The sequence below is a fragment of the Bos javanicus genome, chromosome 13 (assembly GCF_032452875.1).
Source record: "Bos javanicus breed banteng chromosome 13, ARS-OSU_banteng_1.0, whole genome shotgun sequence".
In the NCBI taxonomy this organism is placed as follows: domain Eukaryota; kingdom Metazoa; phylum Chordata; class Mammalia; order Artiodactyla; family Bovidae; genus Bos; species Bos javanicus.
In genome coordinates, this window is record NC_083880.1 from 73,391,691 (window position 1) to 73,417,130 (window position 25,440).

At 48.5% G+C, this 25,440-nt stretch overlaps 2 protein-coding genes across 2 annotated transcripts; both read right to left on the reverse strand.

The window, feature by feature from the left end:
* Positions 1-4,387: 4,387 nt before the first annotated feature.
* On the reverse strand, positions 4,388-11,866 carry KCNS1 (potassium voltage-gated channel modifier subfamily S member 1). The gene is made up of 3 exons (XM_061437711.1): positions 11,791-11,866; positions 10,045-11,087; positions 4,388-6,957 (listed from the first exon to the last, which is right to left on the reverse strand). Exons 1-3 carry the CDS (start codon positions 11,864-11,866, stop codon positions 6,487-6,489), a joined length of 1,590 nt encoding a protein of 529 aa, XP_061293695.1. The 3' UTR covers positions 4,388-6,486.
* Positions 11,867-17,419: 5,553 nt separating this feature from the next.
* WFDC5 (WAP four-disulfide core domain 5) lies at positions 17,420-20,883 on the reverse strand. The gene is made up of 4 exons (XM_061437710.1): positions 20,456-20,883; positions 18,449-18,589; positions 18,215-18,355; positions 17,420-17,842 (listed from the first exon to the last, which is right to left on the reverse strand). The coding sequence occupies exons 1-3, from the start codon at positions 20,538-20,540 to the stop codon at positions 18,216-18,218; spliced, it is 366 nt and encodes a 121-aa protein (XP_061293694.1). The 5' UTR covers positions 20,541-20,883; the 3' UTR covers positions 17,420-17,842; position 18,215.
* Positions 20,884-25,440: the final 4,557 nt, after the last annotated feature.

The window sequence follows — 25,440 nt, forward strand, 5'->3', positions numbered from 1 at the left end:
AGCCAACATAGGAAAGCAGAACAGGGAGAGAGGAGCTGGTGACCTCAGTTGAACCTCTGGAACCCCTGTACTTAGGACACCTTGTTGGGTTTCTGTCACTCATAACTGAAAGAGCTTTACCAATCCGAGAAGGGAGGAAGAAGTGGGCTTTGGCTACCAACCCAGTTGGAGGTTGACCCTGAGATGGGCTTCTTGGAGACAACAAGTCCCATCCAAGCTCACGCAACTGCTAAGTGGCAGGGCCAATATCTGAACCAGATCTGACTCCAAGAGCAAGCTGTGCCCAGTCCCTCCTCAATGCATGGATTTCCTGAAGGTTCTGAACCTACTCCTTTGGAACAAGAGCACCAGTCAACACCTGTCTTTGTCCTACTCCTCGTTTCTAGCAGTCATGATTCTGAAAGACAGCGTCCCTTTCATCTCAAAGGCTACTGTCGTATGAGGTTAGCTTCTCAGCTTATTAAAACTTTCTGGAGAATTCTTTCTACACTCAGGCACAGGACTTGGTTGGCCTGAAATAAGAGGGCTGTTAGTCATCAAGGACCATCCCAGCCAGCACCTAAGCGCAGCATCCAGAATCCGGAGGAAAGAAGAAATTCATAACAGGACCCACATTTCAAAGTCACTTCCTTCAGCGATCCTGGGGAGTTAAGTTTGGCAGAGAAAGTGATGACTGGAGTGTGATGCCAGGTGAGAACACTACAGTATTAGGAAGCCCGCGTCTGAATCCCTGATTCACTGCTCTTTTTTATTCACTACCTTTTGACTATGACTAGTTTCCTGAATCTGCCCAATAATGATTACACTATTTTATTACTGTTGCTGCTTTCCTGCAGGGTTATTGTGAGAAGTATATGAGATAAAGGATGTGAAATCACTTTAACTGTAGTGTGCCAGACACACGAAGGGTGGTTATTGGTAGTCAATAAGAAGTGAAGTGAAGTCGCTCAGTTGTGACCGACTCTGTGACCCCATCGACTGTAGCCTACCAGGCTCCTCTGTCCATGGGATTTTCCAGGCAAGAGTACTGGAATGGGTGGCCATTTCCTTCTCCAGGGGATCTTCTCGACCCAGGGATCGAACCAGGTCTCCTGCATTGTAGACAGACGCTTTACCGTCTGAGCCACCAGGGATGATCTTTACTCTTGAGAGCCTCAAAAAGTACCTTATGAGTCAACCAGCTTCCCTTCCACCTCCACTTTCCAGTATGGACACAGTGTGTGTGTGTGTGTGTATGTGTGTGTGTGTGTGTGTGTTAGTCACTCAGTCGTGTCCAATTCTTTACGACCCCATGGACTGTAGCCCAACAGGCTCTTCTGTCCATGAGATTCTCCAGGCAAGAATAATGGAGTGGGTAGCCATTTCTCTTCTCCAGTGGATCTTCCCAACTCAGGGATTGAACCTGGATCTGCTGCATTGCAGGCAGATTCTTTACCATCTGAGCCACCAGGAGAGCCCATGAACAACCTGCTTGGTCCTTATTTGAGCTAAAAAGCTCATCTCCACACAAACAAAGTCAAGTATGACTGTGGACCTCCCTGGGTCTTTGTTTTCTGATCTGTAATAAGAGGTTAAGGATGCGGCCCTGACTTAAGCCACTGTGATAGTTACAGATCGTCACCCAACACCCAGGCTTGAGTTCTTTTATTGATATAATGAAGCATACACAACTAACCTGGAGGAAGGACTCTGGCATGAGTGGAATGTGAACATTTCTCTTGCAGAAAGACTTATGGCCATTTTCCAGGGTAACTGGGTGTGGAAGAAAGGGAAAGACCCAAATCTTTTAGGGAACTTTGGATGAAGACTTCGAGCTATTACCAATTTTGGGGGACCCAGAGGACCATTGTAGGTCTACCAATCATGTGAAAAACCATGTTTTGACCTGGGTCCCTGTCACTGGAGGTCTAGTGGAATCCCAAAGCTATCCTGTATCTTCAGTTTTGGAGTGATAGCTGGAAAAAATCCCTACATTGGCTCCCAGACCCGTGGAGGCCATTATAATACAAAAGGCCAATAGAATTCAATTAACGGTTTAAAAATAGAGAACTCAACAGAGATCCCACATCTTTAGGGAGGCTGAAAGATGAGAGCTTCTACCAAAACTCCTGCAGGGTGATGACTCCTATCAAAACACCATTAGGGGACTTCCCTGGTGGTCCAATGTTTAAGATTCCTTGCTCCCAATGCAGGGGGCCTGGGTTTGATCCTTGGTCAAAGAACTAGATCCTACATTCTGCAACTAAGACCCGGCATAGCCACATACAATTTTTAAAGGATAAGATAAGAAAATTAAATAGAATTTTAAAACAAACAACAAAACCATTATTTTCCCCTTTTTGGTGCAAAATTAGAAGAGTCTTAGAAAATGACATTAATCAAGTGGCAATTCCCATCTTAGCTTCTGTGTTAGAAACATGCCCCTAATTATAGTCCCTGGAGCTAATATACATCTAAGGGTTTCACTATTTGAAGAAAGAGAAACCACAGGAAGCACTTTGCTGGAAAGGATAACAGTTTTCCAACTCACAGGGACACCTTAATTCTCCAGCTCTGTAGTAGGAAGACTTTGATTCCCTGATCATCCTTGTTCCACACATCAAACGGATCCACTGCATTGACTAAGTCACATTAATAGTCAAATTAATATAATTTAATATATTAAATTAAATATAATTTAACTATATACAAGATGGTTTCCTCATGTTAGAAACATTTATAAAATTGTGTGAATTGGGAAGAAGCTGTGAGCCTATGATGTGGTGGGGAGCCAGGGGTTGGAATGTAATTACACCTGCAATTGTCACCTATTAACACTCCTCCCCTTTATTTTGCTGACATCATGTGGATTTTCTTTGGGTAACTACCCTTCTTCCACCCCAAGTGATCTGTTGTAGCTGTTTATCCAGGTACCCTGCCCTCCATTCCCATCAAGGGAGAGGCATATGACTCAAGCTAAGCAAATCCACCTCTCTCCTGGGGTTGGGACTGTGAGGAGAAGGATACAGGGAAAGAAGGAGATTGGACATGGATCATTTGAATGGCAGTGTCCTCAGCAGAAGGTTCATGGGTCTTGCCACTGAGGTCCCTAGAGCTCCCCTCATTCCTATATTTCCTGAGGCCTGGCCAGCTTTTCCTTTGATTGGGTGAACTTCACCCTTTTTTAAAATTTTTATTTGATTTTGGCTGTGTGAGTCTTTATCAAGGTACACTGCTTCTTTCAGAGCAGTAAGAGTGCATGGGCTCAGTAATTGTGGCAAGAGGGCTTAGTCGCCCCGAAGTATGTGGGAATCTTAGTTCAACTAGGGATCAAACCTGCATCCCCTGCATTGAAAGGCAGATTCTTAACCCCTGGGCCACCACAGACGTCCACTATGAACTTGACCAATACCTTCCTGTTGTGGGCTGAATGGTAGTCCCAGAGATATGCTCACATCCTAATCTCTGGAACCTGAAAATGTTACCTCATTTGGACAAAGGGTCTTTTTCCAGATGTGATGAAGTTAATGATCTTGAGATGAGATTATCTTGGATTATCCTAGTGGGCCCTAAATGCCGTCACAAGTCTCCTTATGAGCAAGAGTTTTGGGGAGGTCTGACACATAGAGGAGAAGGCAGTGTGATGAAAGAGGCAGAAACTGGAGTGATGCAGCCACAAGCCAAGGGGTGCTGGCAGCCCCCACAAGCTAGAAGAGGCCAGGAGAGGGGTTCACCCTCGAGCATCTGGAGAGAATATGACCCTGCTCATACCCTGATTCTGGATTTCTGGCTCCCAGAACTGTAAGAGAATAAATTTCTGTTGTTTCAAGTTTGTAGAAATTTGAAGCCACCAGAAACTAATACACCTTCCAATAGATTAAGTGTCATTTTAAGGAAGTCAGTTTCTCTTGCTTGCAAACAAAGAACTCTAATTGTAACTGTTGTTCATCATTTCAAATATTTACTCTAATGAATTACGCTTTTTGGCTAATAATCAGCTGGATTCTTGTTCCTATCACTTACGTGCTAAGTCAATTCAGTCCTGACTGTTTGCAATCCTATGGACTGTGACCTGCCAGGCTCCTCTGTGCATGGGGATTCTCCAGGCAAGAATACTGGAGTGGGTTTCCATGCTCTTCTCTGGGGGATCTTCCCGACCCAGGGATTGAACCCGCATCTCTTATGTCTCCTGCACTGGCAGGCAGGTTCTTTACCACTAGCACCACCATCGCTTATAATCTGTGCCTCATTGAAGACTAGAACCAGAGATTGCAGATTCTGAGTCACTCCACGTGTCAGCCTCCATCCCCAGTCATCCAGAAAGCACATCAGGCAACCAGCTTCACACAGGCAGACACAGGTCCCTGGACCCAGACTCTTTATTTGCATCATGGTTTTCACTGATACACTGATCCCCCGTGTGGGACCCAAGGCCTTCGCACATGCTGTTCCCTCTGCTTGAAACACGCTTCCAGGTACCCTCATTGCCTGATTTGGTATTTATCCTTATGATGGGGTAACCACTTGCTTAGAAAAGTCTCCTCTGACCTTTTTGGTTAATGGTCCCTGCTCCCTTACAGGCCTACAGTTCCCTTTACTTCATAAAATGATTACATATTTATGTGATTATTGGATTAAAATCCACTTCCTCCAGTAATCTATAAGCTTCATGAGGGTTAGGATACATATTTTGCTCCCCATTGTATCTCTGGAACCTAGTAAGCAGTTAATATAATTCAAAAGCCAGGTGGGTGATGTAGATCTGAGAAGTGATGGGGCTGATACAGTGGCGCCTGTGTGTATGAGGAGGTGCATGGGAAGCAGAACTGGAGAGCACGTGCCTGCCCCAACGATGTCTGAATTTAAAAATACACTAAAAATACTGTTCGGCCAAACGAAACACATCTGCAGGCCACATGTGTAGTCCCAGCTTATGCCCCTTCCAAAAGGTATTGGTTCAATAAGTGAGGAAAGAATCTATAAGGAAATCATTTTTAAATCCTTAAAAAGCAAGGAGGGAGGCAGAACCTCCTTTTCGATCTCAATTTCGCCCTCTTTCTTGAGGACAAGGTCTCTCTCTATTTCTCTTTCTCCTCAGTGCCCGGCACCCAGTGGACTGTACAACTCAGTCAATCCATTCAACGTGGACAAAACACCTGCTCCAAACCAAGCTGGGTTCAATCAGACAGCGTCTTCCATCTTGGAGCTCAGTGTGGGGGAAAGAGCCGTCGTCCAGCCATGATGGTCCTGTGATGGCCCTCCTAGCCACGGTATGTGGAAAGGGCTGTGGGAACCCTTCCCTCCCAACTTTCTCAGCAAGTAGACAGAGAATTCAGTAGGTGAATATAAGAGATATGGCCCCAGAAAAGATGAGAGAGCTGGACCTGGCCAAAAGGGACAGGAGGCTCAAGCATTGCCTGGCTGGTGACCCAAGGCAGGGCTGGCGGTCTGTATCTCAGGAAAAAGGGAACTGCCAAGGTCAGTCTAGGGGGATCTGGGAAGAGGAGACAGATGTGCAGGCACAGCAGCTCCTTGCCATCAACACTTCAGAGCTGAGCTGGCTCTAAATAAATGACACCCCTGCTCCATTTGGCTTTCATCTCCCTCTGGGGCACAGACTGTGACCATCTGATAAATGGGCTGTGATGTGGAGATGGAGCAGCCTTAGCACAGCTGGATCTAGACTTCAGGCCTCAGGCCAGGGCCCCTTCAGATTTTCTGTATTTTAAGCCAGGGAGGAGTCCTGGGAGGAAGCCTCAGGACTATTGCTTAGCAAGTCTTACCCATCCACTGAGGAGGCAGCCTCCTAGTCCTTCCTCCCAGACCTAATTTTTGAGAGCTAACTCTTGTTGGAAGGTTCTGGAAAAGAACCACAGATGAGGTCCAGGGATTCTACATCTGAATCCCCTGTCTGGTCCTTTTCCTAGCTCTAACAGAAGTGTCTAACCCTATGAACCAACTCTGGGGGCCTATGAACCACATAAAACCACCTACAAACTTTGTGAGGGTAGAAGAAAGACCAGAGCAAGAAATATTGGCCTTGGCAGATCAACAAGCTGGGATTCCAAACTTGGCTCCACTACTTCTAGCCGTGTGATATTTAGGCAAGTCATTGTGCCTTTCTGAGCCTCAGTTTCCTCATCTGTGAAATGGGGATAATTCTCATCTTCTAAAATAGGGTCAATAGGACGTGGCTAACAGATAGGAAGTGCTCAAGAATTGTTAGCATCCTTTTGACTTTCCTCTTTGGCTCATGCCTGTACTGTGGGTGGCTTGCAGGTTTATTTATAAAGGTCTTTGGGTTGCTCCGCAGGCTCATAGAGCCTAGGATAACACTATGCCTCCCTGTGTCTTTGGAGGAAAGGACCCAGCCTCCAGGTGTCATTTCTGAGGCCAGCATGAGTGATTCTGAGAGGTCATGCCACAAAGAAGTTAAGCAGGGGAGGAATCTCTGCTCCGTTTCAGCTGACTGCAGGGGTGTGGGAAGGGGGTGCCTGGAGCCCTGGTTTAATAAACCTGAGAGTTTGGAGGCCCACTGGAGGCCTGGGCCTCTAGGTCTTCAGACCTGCCCTCCTGGGAGGTCTCGCGAGAGGTCTCTAGAGATGCCTCTGACACCCCATCGATGCTGCTCAGCAAGTCCTCAAACTCCCGGTGGTCGCTGTTGCGCACGGCGGCTTCCAGAGCCTTCTGGCGCCGGTAGAAGTGGGAGAATTTGTTGAAGATGATGGTGATGGGGAGCGCCACCACTAGGATGCCCCCCAGGATGCAGCCCGAGGCCGCCAGCTTGCCAGCCACCGTCACCGGCACCACATCTCCATAGCCCACAGTGGTCATGCTCACTGTGCCCCACCACCAGCAGGCCGGGATGGTGTCAAAGCCCACGTCCTCCTCCTTCTCAGCTGTGTAGGCCACGCCAGAGAACACGGATACCCCCACAGCCAGATACAACAGCAAGATGCCCACCTCACGGTAGCTGTGCTGGAAGAGAATACAGGAATCCAGGTGAGAGATGGCTTGGCTTACAGACCTTGTGTTGGGCAGGTGTGGAAACTGAGGCTCAGAGAGTCCTAGGGTCAGGTCTGAAGTCACCCAGCAAAGCAGAACTGATGCCAATACCGAGGGTTCCCTGCTGCACACTAATATCTTTCAACTATAATAGCCAGCAGATCACCCTGGGATTGAACACAGGCCTGATTTCTGTCGTCCAGTGAGTGCCAGCTAAGCCATGGCTATTTCTTCTAGTTCAGGGGCCACTGGTGACACCAGCCAGTTAGGGAAAGCTCGTAATTTTTTCTACTGTTGCAGCACCAAGAGAACCACAGTTTATATTCCACAATGCAAAGAGGTGGGCTCATGTCCTTTGGTCTATCCTATTTCTGATAAAGACAAAAATATTTTCTGCCACTCAAGGAAGCTGAGAGGATACATAGGTTCCCTGGACCACCTATTGAATGCACTTGCCTGTGGGTATGTATATTTGTTCTGCCCCTGAGGCCAAGCCCTATGGCATGGATTCTCTAGGGCGACTGTGCCCCCACAGGACATGCAGCAATGTCTGGAGTCATTTTGGGGGCAGGTGTGCTACTGGCATCTAGGTAGAAGCATCTAGTACTGGCATCAGTGGTAGAAGCCAGGGATGCTGCTAAACACCCTACAATGCACAGGACAGCCCCACCAACAAGGAATTATCTGGCCCTAAATGTCCACAGTGCCAGGGCTGAGAACCCCTAGTCTGGAACTGCTGCTACTGCTGCTAAGTCGCTTCAGTCGTGTCTGACTCTGTGTGACCCCATAGATGGCAGTACACCAGGCTCCCCTGTCCCTGGGACTCTCCAGATAAGAACACTGGAGTGGGTTGCCATTTCCCTCTCCAATGCATGAAGGTGAAAAGTGAAAGTGAAGTCGCTCAGTCCTGTCCGACTCTGAGTGACCCCATGGACTGCAGCCTACTGGGCCCCTCCATCCATGGGATTTTTCAGGCAAGAGTACTGGAGTGGGGTGCCATCGCCTTCTCCAGGCCTCCCAACTATAAGGTGGAGAGAAATCATGTCCAGTGCTGTGCTTAGTTGCTCAGATGTGTCTGACTCTAGCCCGCCAGGCTCCTCTGTCCATGGGGATTCTCTTGGCAAAAATACTGGAGTGGGTTGCCGTGCCCTTCTCCAGGGGATCTTCCCAACCCAGGGATCAAACCCAGGTCTCCAGAATTGCAGGCGGATTCTTTACCATCTGAGCCACCACAGAAGCCCGTAAGGTGGAGAGAAATCAGGTGGGGGGGGACCAATTCAGTATTTCTGGGGTTATTGCTTAGTTGCCAAGTTGTGTCTGACTCTTTTGCAACCCTGTGGACTGTAGCCTGCCAGGCTCCTCTGTCCATGGAATTTCCCAGGCAAGAATACTCAAGTGGGTTGTCATTTCCTTCTTCAGGAGATCTTCCCAACCCAGGGATCAAACCCAAATCTCCTGCATTGGCAGGCAGATTCTTTATTGCTGAGCCATAACTCCAGGTCTGTGGCAGGGCCAGAGATTTTGCAAACTCCCTGGTAATAAGAAAGCAGCTGCTGGCCAGGGGCCTCATCAGGAGTCTTTCACCCGTGTCTTAGACTCTGCAGCTTTGGTCAATACTCTTCTCCTTCCTTGTAGAAAACATCAGCAGCATCAGGCCCTGGCTCCCTGCAGGGTGGAGGCAGGGTTCTGGGGCACTCAAGAGATGCTGAGTTCAGGACGTCTGGCAAATGAATTCCCTCTACCTGCCTCAGAATTCTGCCCAGCTGCCCTGCTTGCTTTTAGCATCCTAGCTGCCCTTCCATAAAAGCATGCAAAAGGTTTTCCTAAGCTATGCGTGGAAGGGACCTTTTAGCACCTTTTAGGGATTCTTAACAGGGTTGCATGGACCTTCAGGAGAAAGAGCCGAGGTGCTAGAGTCAGGACCAGCTGGATTCCTCTCTGGGCTGTCCCACTTACTCCCTGAGGAACTTCTGACAAGTCCTGCCACCTCTTGGAGCCTCAGTTTCCACATCTGCGAAGTAGTCACAGAAATAGCTGTCCTGTTTAAAACTCTCACAGGGTCCCCTATTCCTATGGGATAAAATCTGAAGTTATGGGCCAGGGACTTCCCAGGTGGTCCAGTGGCTTAGACTCCATGCTCCCAGTGCAGCGGGCCTGGGTTCAATCCCTGGTCAGAGAACTAGATCCCACATGGCCCAACTGAGAGTTCTGGTGTGCCACAACTAAGACCTGGCACAGCCAAATTAATTAAAATAAAATATTTAAAAAAAATTGAAGGCCCTTCAGTACCCTGCTCCACTTACCTCTCCAACCTCCTCAGTGGGCATGTTCTTCCCTCCAGGTCCCCCTCCCAGCATCACCCTTATTCCCCTCCAGACCTTCATCCAAGCTGTTCACATTTCCTCCCTCCTCCAAACAGGTCAATTTCACCCCTTGAGGGTAAGCTTGCCAGGGCAGCAACTCACCCCCAGCCCAGGGCCTGACACAGGGCGGCTGCTCAATAAGTTGCAACCAGGCTTTAAAAAGCCAACCCTCAGACCTCAACTTCTTCATCTACTGGAAGGGAATAAATAATATCACCTTCCTGAGGATAAAATCGAGAATGGATATGAAACTGGCACAGAGGCAGCATTCAGTTAAGTGTTAGCTCTGGACCCATTGCTAGACTTAGCCTAGGTAGGGTGACCTATGATACCCGTGTTCTCTGATAACGCCAGCACAAAGGCTCATCCGGAGATGCTAGCCAGCACCCTGCTTTGAGTATTTTTATGATGGTTGACTTGCAAAGAGTCAGACACGACTTAAGAGACTGGAAAACAACAATAATGTTTTAACAGATAGCTCCAAAGTAATCTCTGTCTTGTTTTTTTGTATGTTTTTGGTTTGGTTTGGTTAAGCTCTGCCTCGGTTTTCCCCTTCTCCCCTGGGAAATAGATACCAGAAAGACCTCCTGTTGAAATGCACACCTGGTATCCTGAGCCTGGACACTGCAGACCTGGAAGGGCCCCTGCTCACCCGCCGCGCGGTTACACCCACCTCCCCGAAACCCCCACCCCCTACCTTGAGCGTTGCACCCAGCGAGCGCAGGCCGGTGGAGTGGCGTGCCAACTTGAGCACGCGGAAGATGCGCATGAGACGGAACACCTGCACCACCTTGCCCAGATCGCCCAGCTCCTCACCACCCGCTCCGCCCCGGTCTCGGAGCGCCACGCCAGCCAGCAGCGTGAGGTAAAAGGGCAGCACGGACACGATGTCGATGAGGTTGAGCGGGTGGCAGAAGAAGTTGCGCGTGCTGGGCGCTAGCAGCAGGCGCGACGACACCTCGAAGCTGAACCAGGCGATGCAGAAGTACTCGAGGCGCCGCAGCACCGGATCGTCCCGCACGCCCTCCGGGCTGCGGCCCGCGGCCACCGCTGCCACCGCGGCCGCCGCCTCGCGGGCCTGGTACTCGGGCAGGCTGTGGATGCACATGGCGGCGATGGAGGCGAGCACCACGCCGATGGAGACGCAGCTGAAGAGCTTGCTGGGCAGCGAGTAGCCCGGGTTCTCCATGGTGAGCCAGAGGCGGCGGCGAAGGCGACCGCAGCGTGCTGCCCCGTAGCGCGCCAGCTCGCGCTGCACGTCGGAGATCTCGTCGGGGCACGGGTCCACGCTGCTCGGCGTGTCGCTGTCCTCGTCCCAGGCTCGCGGCCGCGTCACCCGCCGCTCCAGGTAGCGCGCGCGGCAGCACGTGGCCAGCGCACTCTCGCCCAGGCCCCAGTAGTCGGCTTCCTGGCCGAAGGCGAAGACGCACAGCTCATCGAGCACATGCAGGTGGCCAGTGCGGTAGAAGTGCAGCAGGCCCAGGAAGAAGCCCGGGTGCCGATCGAAATAGAACTCGCGCGCCGCCGCATCGTAGTCGTCGCACAGGCGCCGCGCCTGCTCCTCTGACGCTGCGGCCTGCAGGCGCCCCAGCCGCGTGCCTGGGAAGCGTGCCAGGGCGCGCGCGCTCAGCCGCCGCCGCACGCCACCCACGTTCACGCGCAGCGCCTCGTCGCTTCGCCTCCACGGGACCCTGGCGCTGGGCCCCGGGGACTCGCTCACCATGGCTGCGGCGCCCTGGCCTGTGGACAGAGAGGTTCACTCTGAAGGGGTCGTCCATGGACTTTCCTTCCCCAAAGTGAGGTCGCTCATTCATGTCTGACTCTTTGCGACCCCATGTACTGTAGCCCGCCAGGCTCCTCTATCCATGGGATTTTCCAGGCAAGGGTACTGGAGTGGGTTGCCATTTCCTTATCCAGGGGATCTTCCCAACCCAGGGATCGAACTCAGGTCTCCCGCATTGCGGGCAGACGCTTTACCATCTGAGCCATCTGGGAAGCCCTAATGCCTAGCCCTAGTGCCTAGCCCCTTCCCCAAAGAACAGGTCTAAATTCCCTCCCTGCACCATGCACCAGCCAAGCGTGTTGGAGGTTCCATGTGAAGCGTCTGGTATGCCATAGGCGCACAGTGAGTGTCAAGTACTCTCTGGACTCAAGCGTCAGGCTTGGGTTTGAATCTCTCTCACTCCCCGACTGGGGGGGGGGGTGGGTTTGGCCAAATCACCGAGTCCGCCTCCTTCATTTACATAAAGGAAACGCTGAACTGTACCTTTGATGATGAGAACTATTGGGCAGGATGTCCTGGCACCTGGTGGCTGCCCATACAGTATGTCTCCTTGCCCAAACTTGGATTTTCACATACCAGAGGTTTCCTACGGGATCTTGGACAAGCTGGTACTTTGAACCTCAGTTTCCTCTTTTACACAGTGGGATAGTTAATGCTTACTATCTAGGGTTATTGGGAGAACCAATTTAGACCAGAAGTTCTTAAGGTGCGTTCCCTGAACTAGCAGCATCACCATCACCTGGGGATTTGTCAAAGATGCAGCATATTCTTAGCCTGCTGGGGACTTGCTGAATCACAGACTCAGGGGAGGGGATTCAGCAGTGTGTGTTTCAACAAGTTTGGAGGGTGATTCTGATGCATGGTCAGAATTGTGAGTCATTGGCTTAGACTTTTTAAAACATCTGTAGAGTCTGTCAGAGGGCTTCCGTGGTGGCTCAGCAGTAAAGAATCCACCTGCTAATGCAGGAGACATGGGTTTGATTCCTGGGTCAGGAAGATGCCCTGGAGGAGGGCATGGCAACCCACTCCAGTATATTGCCTGGAAAATCCCATGGACAGGGGAGCCTGGCAGGCTATAGTCGATAGGGTTGCAAAGTGTCAGATACGACTTAGTGACTAAACAACAACCGTACGAGTCAGTCAAACAGAATTTTGGCACTTTTGTGTGACCATAAACAAGTCATGTCACCTTTCAGAGCTGCTGTCAACCATCGCCAAGGGTGGTTAAAAATAGTAAATGACCTAATGTCTTTAGCAGGCCTGGCTCCAGAAGGGGTGTAGTAAGTCATTCACCTGTTTTACTGTCTCCCAGAGTTAGGCAAACCTGGGCTTATCAGCCCCCAATGTAGCTGGAGCCTTGAAGAAGATGCTTTTCTCCAGATTTCTATTTCTGGCACGATGCACAATTCACAAGGCAGACAATAGCCCCTGCTCCCGAAGGCTGGAGGATTAAGGTGGGTTATGGACACTCAGGAAATGTTAGATGCTTCCACTGCTCACTGTCTCCGAGCTCTGCTGGATTCAAGGGCTAGTGACTCACCTCCTGACCCTCAGTAATCTCATCTGGGCTGTGGGTTCAGTAATGCCTGCTTCTCAGGGTGGACCAGGGACTGAGTGTGTATCCAGCCGCTGGCCCAGTGCCTGACAGGAAGCACGCAGGGTACCTTTCACTCACTCTGAGCCTAGTGTTGAGGTAAGTGGGGATTTCGTCCTTACCTCTGTCACTTGTGTGACCTCTGGCCAGTCTCCTCCAGCTCTGGGTTTTAGCTCCCTTATCTACAGAATGGAGATAATACATTCCGGTGAAGAGTTATTGTGAGTATGTGTGCAGAGGCCCCTGGAACACAATAGATGCTCAATAAATGTCAATTCATTGCACTTCCTTCATTAGACTTGGGTTCAAATTCTGCATCTGCCATTTACTAACTGTTGACCTTGAGTAGAATCATGCCCCTCTCTGAGCTTTCGTTTCCTCATCTGTAAACTGGGGGACATCCTACTTTTCATGAGAAGTTTTGAGGATTAAATGAGGCAAATTGTTTATGGGCAGCACCATTCCTGGCACATAATACATGCACAATGAATACACATGTGATGCACTCCTATGCCTCCACTGGACTTGGAGTCAAAATATGGGGTTTCTAATCCAGTTCCATCAGGCATTAGGCACATGACTGTGGGCAAATCCTTTTCCATTTTTTCTAGAACTCAACTTCCTGCTCTATGAAACAGGATGAATAATTTAACAAACCTTCTCTGACAAGAATCTGAATATCAGTAAGAAAGATTAATGATTTGCTCAAAATCATTTGCTCAAAATTATTATCCAGCTAGCCCATGGCACAGTTGAGGCTGGAGACTAGGCTTTTTGATTCAAGACTCTCCATACATTAATTTGGGCACCTACTATGTGCTGGTCACTTCTCTGGGCTCTAGATACTCTTGACTGAGTTTAGTCCCTCCACCAACCCTGACTGGGAGGTTTTCGACTCCTGCTGTACAGATGAGCCGATGGGACAGCCCCAAAGCTCAGCCAGTCCCACGCTGCTCACTCCTTGAGGGGGTTCTCATAGTGGGGCCCTGGGTACTGGGAACCCCGGGGCAGCCTGGCTTCCTATTCTTGCAGCCCACGCCCCTTCCTTGTCATTTCCCACACCCCAAGGGAGGTCCCTTACCTGTAGGGGCTCCTCCAGGGTGCCTGCTGGCTGTGTGGTTCCCGAAGGCACAGAGGCTGGAGAGCCGCTATCTGGTCGGGATCTCTCTGCTCCACGGCCCCTCTGTGCCTCTGCAGCCTGCAGCCAGAGGCCCTGCTGCCGCCTCTGCCCAACCTTCCTCTGTCCCCGGTGGCTGAGGTCTATTGATCGCTGCCGCTGCCCGGGGAGGGAGCCCGGAAGCGGTGGTTTCTATTCCTGACTCGGTTGAGAGAAGAAGGGGGGTGAATGGAGACTGGGCCCCCACAGCATCCTCACCGAGTCAGGGGCTTGGGGATGAGGGGTAATTTCGTGGAGGGGGGGGTCCCTGCAGAGAAGGACAACAGTAATAATAGCTTCCTTAGTTGAGTCCTTAATATGGGCCAGGGTCTGGGCTTCAGGTGAGTTATCTAAGTTCTTGCCGACAGGGTCTTCTGTTCCCTGTTTCACAAGTGTCACTTGCTCAGGGCACTTAGCTAGACCTTGTGGACCTGGGATTGGAACTCACATATTCCAGTATTTCAGCAGGGACATCTTGAAACAGGAAAGCCTGAACAAATCATTTTGCCCCCGAAATCCAGTGTCCTTACCTGCCTACAGAATTCCTGATTCACAGTGGCAAGGGTAAGACAGAACCCTGCCAAAGAGCTTTGTCAAAGTGTGTGACCCACAAGCTTTTATTAAACAGCTACTGTGTGCCTGGTCAAGATTAGGACCTGGTTACAAGAAAGGATTCCTATTTTAGAGATATTGTTATTAATAATGATGGTTTATTTATTGAGCACTTACCTTGGTTCCAATATTCTATAGACCTCATCTTTTAAACTGCACAATGTTTGTGGCATAGGCACCATTATTATTATTCCAATCTTGCAGATAAGAAATGTAAGGCTTTGAGAGGTGAGGTGACTTGCTCAAGGTCATATGGTCAGTCGACTTCTGAGTCCTCTAGGCCATCAGTGTCTGACAGATGTAATGTGAGCCACATATAGGCTTTAAATTTTTCTTAAGGCAACTTTTAAAAACAGTAAAAAGAAATGAGTAACATTAGTCTTACTACTATATTTTATTTAACCCCAATATTATTAATGTAATTTCAACATGGAATCAATAAAGAAAGTATGAATGAAATATTTTACATTTTCACTTTTGTGCTGTCTTCAAAATCCAGGTATTACTTTGGGAGAGGTTGTTTGTTTTTAGTATTTATTTATTTGGCTGTACAACTGTGGAAAATTCTGAAAGAGATGGGAATACCAGACCACCTGATCTGCCTCTTGAGAAGTTTGTATGCAGGTCAGGAAGCAACAGTTAGAACTGGACATGGAACAACAGACTGGTCCCAAATAGGAAAAGGAGTATGTCAAGGCTGTATGTTGTCACCCTGTTTATTTAACTTATATGCAGAGTACATCATGAGAAACACTGGACTGGAAGAAACACAAGCTGGAATCAAGATTGCTGGGAGAAATATCAATAACCTCAGATATGCAGATGACACCAGCCTTATGGCAGAAAATGAAGAGAAACTAAAAAGCCTCTTGATGAAAGTGAAAGTGGAGAGTGAAAAAGTTGGCTTAAAGCTCAACATTCAGAAAATGAAGATCATGGCATCCGGTCCCATCACTTCATGGGAAATAGATTGGGAAACAGTGGAAACAGTGTCAGACTTTATTTTGGGGGGCTCCAAAATCACTGCAGATGGTAACTTCAGCCATGAAATTAAAAGACACTTACTCCTTGGAAGGAAAGTTATGACCAACCTAGGTAGCATATTCAAAAGCAGAGACATTACTTTGCCAACAAAGGTTCATCTAGTCAAGGCTATGGTTTTTCCAGTGGTCATGTATGGATGTGAGAGTTGGACTGTGAAGAAGGCTGAGCGCTGAAGAATTGATGCTTTTGAACTGTGGTGTTGGAGAAGACTCTTGAGAGTCCCTTGGACTGCAAGGAGATCCAACCAGTCCATTCTGAAGGAGATCAGCCCTGGGATTTTTTGGAAGGAATGATGCTGAAGTTGAAACTCCAGTACTTTGGCCACCTCATGCAAAGAGTTGACTCATTGGAAAAGACTCTGATGTTGGGAGGGATTGGGGGCAAGAGGAGAAGGGGACGACAGAGGATGAGATGGCTGGATGGCATCACCGACTCGATGGATGTGAGTCTGAGTGAACTCCGGGAGTTGGTGATGGACAGGGAGGCCTGGCGTGCTGAGATTCATGGGGTTGCAAAGAGTCGGACATGACTGAGCAACTGATCTGATCTGATCTGATCTGACCAGGTCTTAGCTGTGGCATGTGGAATCTTTACCATCTGAGCCACCAGGGATGCCCCACATGTGGGCTCTTTTACTTGCAACATGTGGGGTCTTTTTTTCTATTTTTTAGTTGCAGCATGCAAACACCAGGGCTTCCCTGGTGGCTCAGACAGTAAAGCATCTGCCTGCAATGCAGGAGACCTAGATTCGATCCCTGGGTTGAGAAAATCCCCTGGAGAAGGAAATAGCAACCCACTCCAGTACTTTTGCCTGGAAAATCCCAAGGACAGAGGGGCCTGGTAGGCTACAGTCCACGGGGTCGCAAAAAGTCGGACACAACTGACCGACTTCACTTCACTTCATGCAAACTCTTAGCTGTGGCATATGGGATCTAGTTCCCCAACCAGGGATTGAACCTGATCTCCCTAGAAATTGAAGAAATACGAAATTAATCACCTCATAGTTTCTGTGGATCAGAAATCTGGGCATGACACGGCTGGATTCTCTACCCAGGGTCTTACTAGGTTGAAGGTGTCAGCCAGGGTCATGGTTCTCATCTGGTGTTTGAAGTTCTCTTCTAGCTCACAGAGCGTTGGCAGAATTCATTTCCCTCTTGTTGTAGGATGGACCTTTTCCTGCTTGCTGTCTGCTGGGGATCACTCTCAGGAATGTCCCTTGGGATGGCTGTGTGTGTGTGTGTGTGTGTGTGTGTGTGTGTGTGTATGCACGCGTGTGCACGCTAAGTTGCTTCAGTAGTGTCTGACTCTTTGCTACCCTATGGACTGTAGCCCACCAGGCTCCCCTCTCCATGGGATTCTCCAGGCAAGAATGTTGGAGTGGGTTGCTATTTTCCTTCTCCAGCACATCTTCCCGACCCAGGGATTGAACCCTAATCTCTTATATCTCCTGCATTGGCAGGCGGGTTCTTTACCACTAGTGCCACTTGGGATGGCTGTCATTCCCTTGACACCCCCACTCATTAAGCTCTGACTATGGACCAGGCCCACAAGAACTGGAGGCCAGTGAGTTATTATCCAATGGTAGAGTCAGACCCACCCATAAATAATGACATCTCACCTGTTCAGACATTTCCCAAATGATCGTAGGGTGTGTCTGGATGCAACATCGTACAACAGTGACTCTTGCATTGAGAAAGTTCTTTTTAATCCTTCTGATTACACCAGCAAGAATATCCCAGATTAGAGATCTGCGTCTTTAACGTCTCTTTAACCCTCGTTAATCTTCCTTTATCACAACAGAAACATAGAGCAGGCTTCATGCTCACAGTTCTGGCAGGTGGCAGTATCTAGCCAGAATCTAGTATTATTATTTCATATCGTTTAATTAGACATGATTTAGTTACATGGAACTTAATTGCTTTCATTGCATCTGCTTTTACACTTACATTCTGTTTGTGACAAGTGACCCTGCTTATCCCATTTAAAGTAGTGATATCCAGTTTTTCTTCTCAAGTAAATTTATTTTTATACAAAAGTGAGTCCCTTGGAAGAAAAACATTAGGTCAATAGGAGTACAGGCAATACACAAAATATTATGATGCTATTTTGCAGGTATGGCGAACACTGTGAACAGATTGATGTTTGGAAAATTCTTCTAGAACAGTGTTTATTAAAAGGTTGGAATTTCCACTGGCAGAGGGGCTTCTCTCTGGGTTGCTGTGTCCCAGACCCCACCCATCTTCATATCTTCCTGCAGAGAACCCCATCCCGAGGTTCAGAGTTATGGATCCTAAGCCAGAATTAGCCTGAGGAGAGAGAAGGAAAAGGTTAACCCCCTTTCCATAATAAAGCTCTGGGTTCTGGGCCCAATTCCCTCATCGAGGCCCCATCAGCCCAGCCACGAAGGCAGGATCCCCCGCCCTCCTTCACAAGGGCAAACTGAAGCTCCGAGTGTTTAGGGCTGTGGTCCAGGTGATAGGAGTTCAGCAAGAGAACAGGGACCCCCAGTTCCTCTGTCATCCTAGAGGACCCCTCCCACCCCATCCACTTTTCCAGTGCTGGCCACAGGAGGCCCAGGCTTCTGGGAAGGTTCCTGTTCAGCTGGTTGAACTCGAGGAATCTCTTAGGGCTGGGGCTCAGAGAGGGAAGGAGCTTGCCCGAGGCACACACAGCCCTACCTCAGACGGGGTTTCTGCAGTCCCGGCCGCAGGCACCCGGGCAGCACCGCTTGCGGCCCTGGCAGTCCGAGTCCTTGGAGCACAGGTGCTGCACGGGGCTAACGCAGCGCAGACGGTCGTCGGGGCATCTGCCCATCTTAACTGCAACACGGGGACCGGGTGAGCCCTGCCTGTGCCCCGGCCCTGGGGTCTGGGGTCTGGCTGGCACTCAGCAAGGTGGAGAGGGACCCTTACCTGAAACCTTCCGGACACACTGGAGGAAGCACCCTTGGCGACAGCACTTCATCCCCGAGGGACACTGGCTGTCGTGCAGACACTGATCAGGCACGGAGAGGAGGCAGGGCCCGTCATCCGGTGGGCAGCCCCCAGACTTCTCTGTAAGAGAACTCCCCAAATTTTGCTACTGGAGGCAGTTCAGAATTCAGTATAAGCGCTGTCCTGGGGATCGCGCGATCTAAATTCTCCATTCCGTACTTCTTTGCCCATTGTTTGCAACTTTTTTTTTTTTTTTGGAATGGACTTGCTTTTTTTTTTTTAATTTTTTATTGACATCTAAAGTGAAATGTAACATTATGTTAGTTTCAGGTGTGCAATGTGATGATTTATTTTTGTATGTCCTGCAAAACGATCGCCACAGTGTCTCATTAACGTTGGTCACCATACATAGTTAAATTGTTTTTCTTGTGATAAGAATGTTTAAGATCAGTTCTTTTAGCTACATCCAAATGTGGATGGTAGCATTATTAACTGTAGTCGTCATGCTGTACACTGTATCTTCGTGACTTATTTTATATCCGGAAGTGTGTACGTTTTGAACCCTTCACCCATTTCACTCCCACCCCTACACCCTGCCTTTGGCAACAACCACCAAGTGTTTTCTGTATCTATGAGCTTGGTTTTTTGTTTTTTAGATAATCCCATACGGTATTTATCTTTCTCTGATTTATTTCCCTTAGCATAATGGCCTCAAGGTCCATCCATGCTCTTGTAAATGGTTGGCAAGGCTTTTGTTGTTGTTGTTTTTTAGTTTGTTTGGTACTCCAAGCCTCAGTTTTCTGTCTGTGAAATGGGAAGCTAGACTCCATCCTCCCACGGTTGGTTTGAGACTCAGATGACATATAAGGCGGGGAAAAAAAAAAAACAACGAAGTTCATAATCTCCACCGGGGCAACTAGACCGCGCCTGGCCTGGCCCCAGCCCATGACTCTGGTTTCTTCGTCTACCCTGTCTCCACCTGGCGGCTCCTGATCAACTCCAAGCTGCTTCTGTTTGTAGGCCCTGTTTTTTGCCCCATGTATTACTCTCAAGTTTTCATCTGCCTTCCCTAACCTTCTCTCCAAATCCAGGCTCCCCACTCACAGACGTATACACAGAGACACAGTCATATACACACACCGGTGTGGTCAGAGTGTTACAGGCCCAGAAGGGATGGAAGTGGAGGCATCACCTGGGTAGGGAGGCACCTGTCTGGCTATCTCTGCAGCCCCAGCCTCTCCCATCTGTTGACAGGTCAGACTCAGCCTTTTAAAGGAGGTGGAGGAGAAGAGAGGTAGGGTAGGTAGAGGTTCCTTCCGACAGATTCCCCGATCCCAGAGTTGTACACAACTCCGGAGTCCCTTTCACAGATTGGGCTGGGAGACAGAGAAGCCTGGAGAAGGACACAAACAAGATGGGCAGGGGGCCAGTCCAGACCTCGTTTCCACAGAGGATGACAGAAAAGACCATCTCCCTGCCATGCAGACCCACAGGTCCAGATGCCCCCATGGAGACACCAAAGAGCAGGGACCGACCGTCCACTCCAACCCTCCCCAGAGGCACAGGAAGACACGTGTTCTCACACGGACACACATGCAGGCTCAGACACACACGTGTGCAGTCGTCCCTAGGGATACATGGGCAGACGCAGATCACACTGACAAGCAGGCACAAAGCTACACGTTTAACTAGAGGTAGACGCATGCATGTGAACACAATCCTACACTCAGACGTGTAGACAGGCAAGCACCAGGAAACTGGCAAGAAAACATTTACAGCTGCACACGCAAACAGGCTGACAGGCATGAAGATGTACAGACAAGAGGCAAGCTGCTGAAAGTACTAAGAAGTGGGCACACGCGTGCACACACACACACACACACACACACTTACACTTCATTGCCTACCTTCCCCCAAACCCTTATTCTCGCCTTAAAGGTAGAAACCACCTCTGTCCTTGGAGCCGAGGAACCTACCCATACTCACCTCCCTTCCTCCTGCCCAAGGCAGCAGGTAACTGGCTCCCCAAACCCAGGAGGGCCACCAGGAGGAGGAGGCTCTGGGCTCTCATGTTTCTGTTGCTGACACCTGATAAGGTAGAACCCAGAGGCCCCCAGATTAACACCTACTAACCTTGGGAGGCTAGAGCAACTGAGTTAAGGGAGGAAGGAGAGGGGATAAACAGAGTGGTATGTGTCTGTCTCATCCTGGCCCCACCCCCTGCCCAAGAGCCACCGTGCAAGGCTGCTTGTGTAAGAATTGACGATGGGTGAGGACTTGCCCTGCGTGTCAGGGGCTGGGATCCGGTCCTGCCTGTATCGCCTACTTGGGTTGTGATTTGGACAAGCCTTGTCCGTGTTTGGACTCCAGGTTTTCTCATTTGTATAAAGGGTGAGAGTTGTTGAGTCAGATGGTCCCTTCCTTAGGTCTCTAACATCTTGAAGCCCCAGCCGTGGCTTAGGTGGAGGATAGAAGTCAGCTTTGAATGTCCAGGAAGGGTTTGCAGAGCTCTGAGACCTGCGAAGGGAAGCATTCAAGTTAGGATTAGCTCTCTCTGCTGGAGACAGCTGGCCCAGGCTGCCCCAGTGAGTGGGGCCAGCCCTGGTCTCTCCTCTTGGGCTCCGATGGATGAGAGAGAGAGAGACCATCCTGCCTTTAGTAAGATCACCTTCAGTGGCATCTGGTAGAACTGCCCTCTGCTTGGAGCTGGCTGAGCTATCAGGGGTGGATGATGGAGCGAGGCTTTAGGTTTGGCTGCGGTGGCTGGTCACAGAGGTTGAAGGTGGCCTCTGGGACCCCTTCCCTGGCCCTAAGGGATCCTGAGCAAAAGGTCATCTCAGCCAAGCACCCCCGCCTAGATTTCACATCATCTGGCTCCTGTGTTTGGTGGAAGAGGGATAAGTGGAGCTCAGAGTCCTAAGGGGCCCCAAGCGGAAATGTACTGAACCTGAGTAACTCTCCAGGACAGGAGGAGATCAAGGCCATCCTCCCCGCCCTCCCATTTGAAAGATGAGGGAACAGTCGGCTGTAGATGGGAGGGGGCTGGCTCAAAGACACAGTTAATTCTTAACTAGGCTGGGATGTCTTCTTCGTGAGAACATCGCTTCTCCATGATCCCCATCCTGTTCTCGGAAGCGAGGCGATACCTCCTCTGACCCTGAGAAACGAAGAGAATGTTCCAGTCCAGGACAACCCTCACAATCAGGAAGTGCTCCTGGGGGTTTAACCTCATGCTATCTTCTAAGCTCTCAGGAAAAGAAGGGCCCTGTAGTTCATGATCTGATGTGACTTTGGAAATTCTGGCATCCCCTTGGCAGCTTTGTTTAGAAGGAAAATTTTATGAGGCTGATTTTTATTCATAATTACAAACTACACAGACTACTTGGCTGTTGTTCACAAGAAAGTTCAATAAAAATCTAAATCCCAAACTGAAGCTCAGAGAAGGAGAGCTATTTTCCTGAGGTCACACAGCAAGTTCACGGCAAAGCTGAGACTGACTTCCAGGCCACTGTTCTTGAAGTCACTCAGAGTATCTCCTTCCAGGAACTTGAACTTCCTTGGCACCTCCTTGGAACAGGACTGTGAGACCAGTGCATGGACAGCAGAGCCGTGAGGTCACTGGGGTCTGTCTAGGAAAATCCCCCTTCCACTGTAGGTTCCTGCCACCCCTTAAGTCTTCCCTACCCCCAAATTATTATTGTCTAGAGAAACACTGGGCTGGATGAAGCACAAGCTGGAATCAAGATTGCCGGGAGAAATATCAATAACCTCAGATATGCAGATGACACCACCCTTATGGCAGAAAGCAAAGAAGAACTAAAGAGGCTCTTGAAAGTGAAAGAGGAGAGTGAAAAAGTTGGCTTAAAGCTCAACATTCAGAAAACGAAGATCATGGCATCCGGTCCCATCACTTCATGGCAAATAGATGGGGAAACAGTGGAAATAGTGGCAGACTTTATTTTTATGGGCTCCAAAATCACTGCAGATGGTGACTGCAGCCATGAAATTAAAAGACGCTTAGTCTTTGGAAGAAGTTATGACCAACTTAGATAGCATATTAAAAAGCAGAGACATTACTTTGTCAACAGAGGTCCATATAGTCAGGGCTATGGTTTTTCCAGTAGTCATGTATGGATGTGAGAGGTGGACTGTAAAGAAAGTTGAGCGCCAAAGAATTGATGCTTTTGAACTGTGGTGTTGGAGAAGACTCTTGAGAGTCCCTTGGACTGCAAGGAGATCCAATCAGTCCATCCTAAAGGAGATGAGTCCTGAGTGTTCATTGGAAGGACTGCTGTTGAAGCTGAAACTCCAATACTTTGGCCACTTGATGCAAAGAACTGACTCATGTGAAAAGACCCTGATGCTGGAAAAGATTGAAGGCGGGAGGAGAAGGGGACAACAGAGGATGAGATGGTTGGATGGCTTCACTGACTCAATCGACATGAGTCTGGGTAAACTCCGGTAGTTGGTGATAGACAGGGAGGCCTGGCGTGCTGCAGTCCATGGGCTCACAGAGTCGTACGTGACTGAGCGATCGAACTGAACTGAACTGAGAGGACACTGCTCATGCCACTAAATTATTCTAACATATCAGAGACTCAGCGTGTTTTGCCTTATCTTTTATTTCTCAAAAGAGACCACAGGAAGGAGGTTACTATGCCAACCAGGCAGATGGAGTGCCTGCCAGTGGAGCTGAATCTCAGACTCCAACAGGAGAGATGCTTAAAGAGCAGGGACCTCCCAGTAAACTGTTGCAGAACACGTTCTGATATTCCTGGGACATAATGAGGTGAAATGGCAGGGCTAGCAGAGCTGAGGGTTGCTGGTCTGGGTTGGAGCCTGCAGGGAAAGTGGGTGTGCCCAGTAGGGAGCTACCTGCAGGTGTGGGGAAAATGTGCAAGACCCAGTGTGGAGACTTCATTTTCCTCCACAGTCTGTACTGGCTGCTGGGCATTAGATAAAATAGCAACGTCTTCCAGTTTTGACCACGTGACCTCTTATAGGAGAGGAACCTCGTCGTCCCACCCTCCCAAGCTCTTGGTTGTGTCTCGAACCCTTGTAATTGTCCAAGCCACCTTCTTTGGTCTTCGTGGCTTGAGGGTGCGCCAAGACCCTCTCCAATGTGAGTATTTTCTTGCTTGCCCAATATGTAGCACTGGCTCAACTCATTACTGGATTTCCTTCAATGGCTTTGTGTTGTAGCTGTCAACTTTGTGTGACCAGGGGTGGAGGTGAGTTGAGGAGCCTCCTGTGTCTCAGTCATGGACCAGAACTTCCTGTTTTCAGTTCTTTTACATATACATCTGGGAGTGGAATTGCTGAGTCATCTGGTAATTCTATGCTGACCTTTCGGAGGAACTGTCAGGCTGTTTTCCACAGAGTTCACACCATTTTACCTTCTCCCCAGCAATGTACAAGGGTTCCAATTTCTTCACCTCCTGGTCGATGCTTGTCATTTTCCATTAATTTTTTTTTTTCTTAAAGTCACACTATTGGGTATGAAGTGGTATCTTGTGATTTTGATTTGCATCTGCCTAATGACTAATGACTGGAGAAGGAAATGGCAACCCACTCCAGTATTCTTGCCTGGAAAATTCCATGGATGGAGGAGCCTGGCAGGCTACAGTCCGTGGAGTTGCAAAGAGTTGGATACGACTGAAGTGACTTAGCAGCAGCAATGACTAGTGATGTTGAGCATCTTTTCCTGGTGCTCACTGGCCACTTGTGTATCTTCAGAGAAATGTCTAAGTTCTTTGCCCATTTTTAAATTGGGTTGTTCATCTTTTTAATGTGGAGTTGTGAGATCTTTGTATAGTCTGGGTCATAGACCCTTATCAGAGACCTGGTTTGTTTCTTCTTCTCAGCAGGATCTTCTCACTATCCTGCTAGGATCCTTTGATGCACAAGTTTTTAATTTTGCTGAAGCTTATGTGTTTTAAATATCCTTTGACTTGAAGCTTTTATATATAAAGCAGTCAGTGGACTTACTCTTTGAGCTACCTCTCTCCCTCATCCTCCTATCTGATGGAAATTTTGGTATTTGTACTTTATCACAGTAGGTCACATTTACATACTATTTATTACTCCTTCATCAGACTTAATTCCACAATGAAAATGTTCAGTACTCAATAATAATCATGTTGCTAATTCCTGCAAATGTTTCTTGATTGAATAAATCTTGTCTCTTGGAAACTCCCCAGGAAAGTTATCAGAAACAATATTTCTTGAGTTCTTGCACATTTACAAATATATTTAGGTCAAGGACAAATAAGTTGTACAAAAATCCTCAGTGCGTATTTTCTTCCATAGAGTATCTAAGTTTTGCTTCACTATTTTCTGGCATTGAGTATTGCTGTCTTACAACCTGGTTTTTTAAGGTTTTGTTTCTTTTTTAGTTGGAGGAGGGGTGTTGGCCTCCTGAAGGCTTCTATTTTTATCTTGAAAGACCACAATATTTACTTGCATTCATCTTGTGTTTACTATAACGTGAGCTTTTGATATGTAGACTGAAATCTTTTATTTCAGAAATATTTTCCTCAATTATTGTTTTAAATAATTCTTCTGTTTTGTTGACTTGGTTTTCTTCCTGGTAGGACTTGATTTTCATGTCTGATGGATCTTCATTGACTTTTTAATATTTAAAACTGTGTTTTTAAGCTACTTCTTTATTTTTATTTTATGTCATATGCTTTTCTTATGGTTCCCTTTTTCTTCCTTTTACTTAGTCCTTATTTATGAAATATTTTTCTCCTTTTCTTCAATTTCTCTTCTCTGCATCAGATTCTATTTCACATCTTCCTGTTACCTTGCTGTCTCTTCTTTGAGTTTCTATATTTCTGTCTTATGATGGTTCCTCATATCTCTGGGCTTCTCTGGTGGCTCAGACAGTAAAGAATCTGCCTTTAGTGTGGGAGACCCTGGTTCAGTCCCTCGGTTGGGAAGATCCCCTGGAGAAGGAAAAGGCTACTTAC

Bases quoted from the DNA above. Each gene is read 5' to 3' on its own strand.
- KCNS1 (XM_061437711.1), bottom strand. From the start codon at position 11,866: ATGGTGATGCTGCTAGTTCAGGGAACGCACCTTAAGAACTTCTGGTCT. The intron at 11,088-11,790 runs GTAAGCATTAAC...CTCTGTCCACAG, and splicing joins TCTCCCAATAACCCTAGATA to GCCAGGGCGCCGCAGCCATG. The intron at 6,958-10,044 runs GTAGGGGGTGGG...ATTCTCTTCCAG, and splicing joins CGCTGGGTGCAACGCTCAAG to CACAGCTACCGTGAGGTGGG.
- WFDC5 (XM_061437710.1), bottom strand. From the start codon at position 20,540: ATGAGAGCCCAGAGCCTCCTCCTCCTGGTGGCCCTCCTGGGTTTGGGG. The intron at 18,590-20,455 runs GTGAGTATGGGT...GTTCTCTTACAG, and splicing joins CTTGGGCAGGAGGAAGGGAG to AGAAGTCTGGGGGCTGCCCA. The intron at 18,356-18,448 runs GTAAGGGTCCCT...CCCGTGTTGCAG, and splicing joins GTGTGTCCGGAAGGTTTCAG to TTAAGATGGGCAGATGCCCC.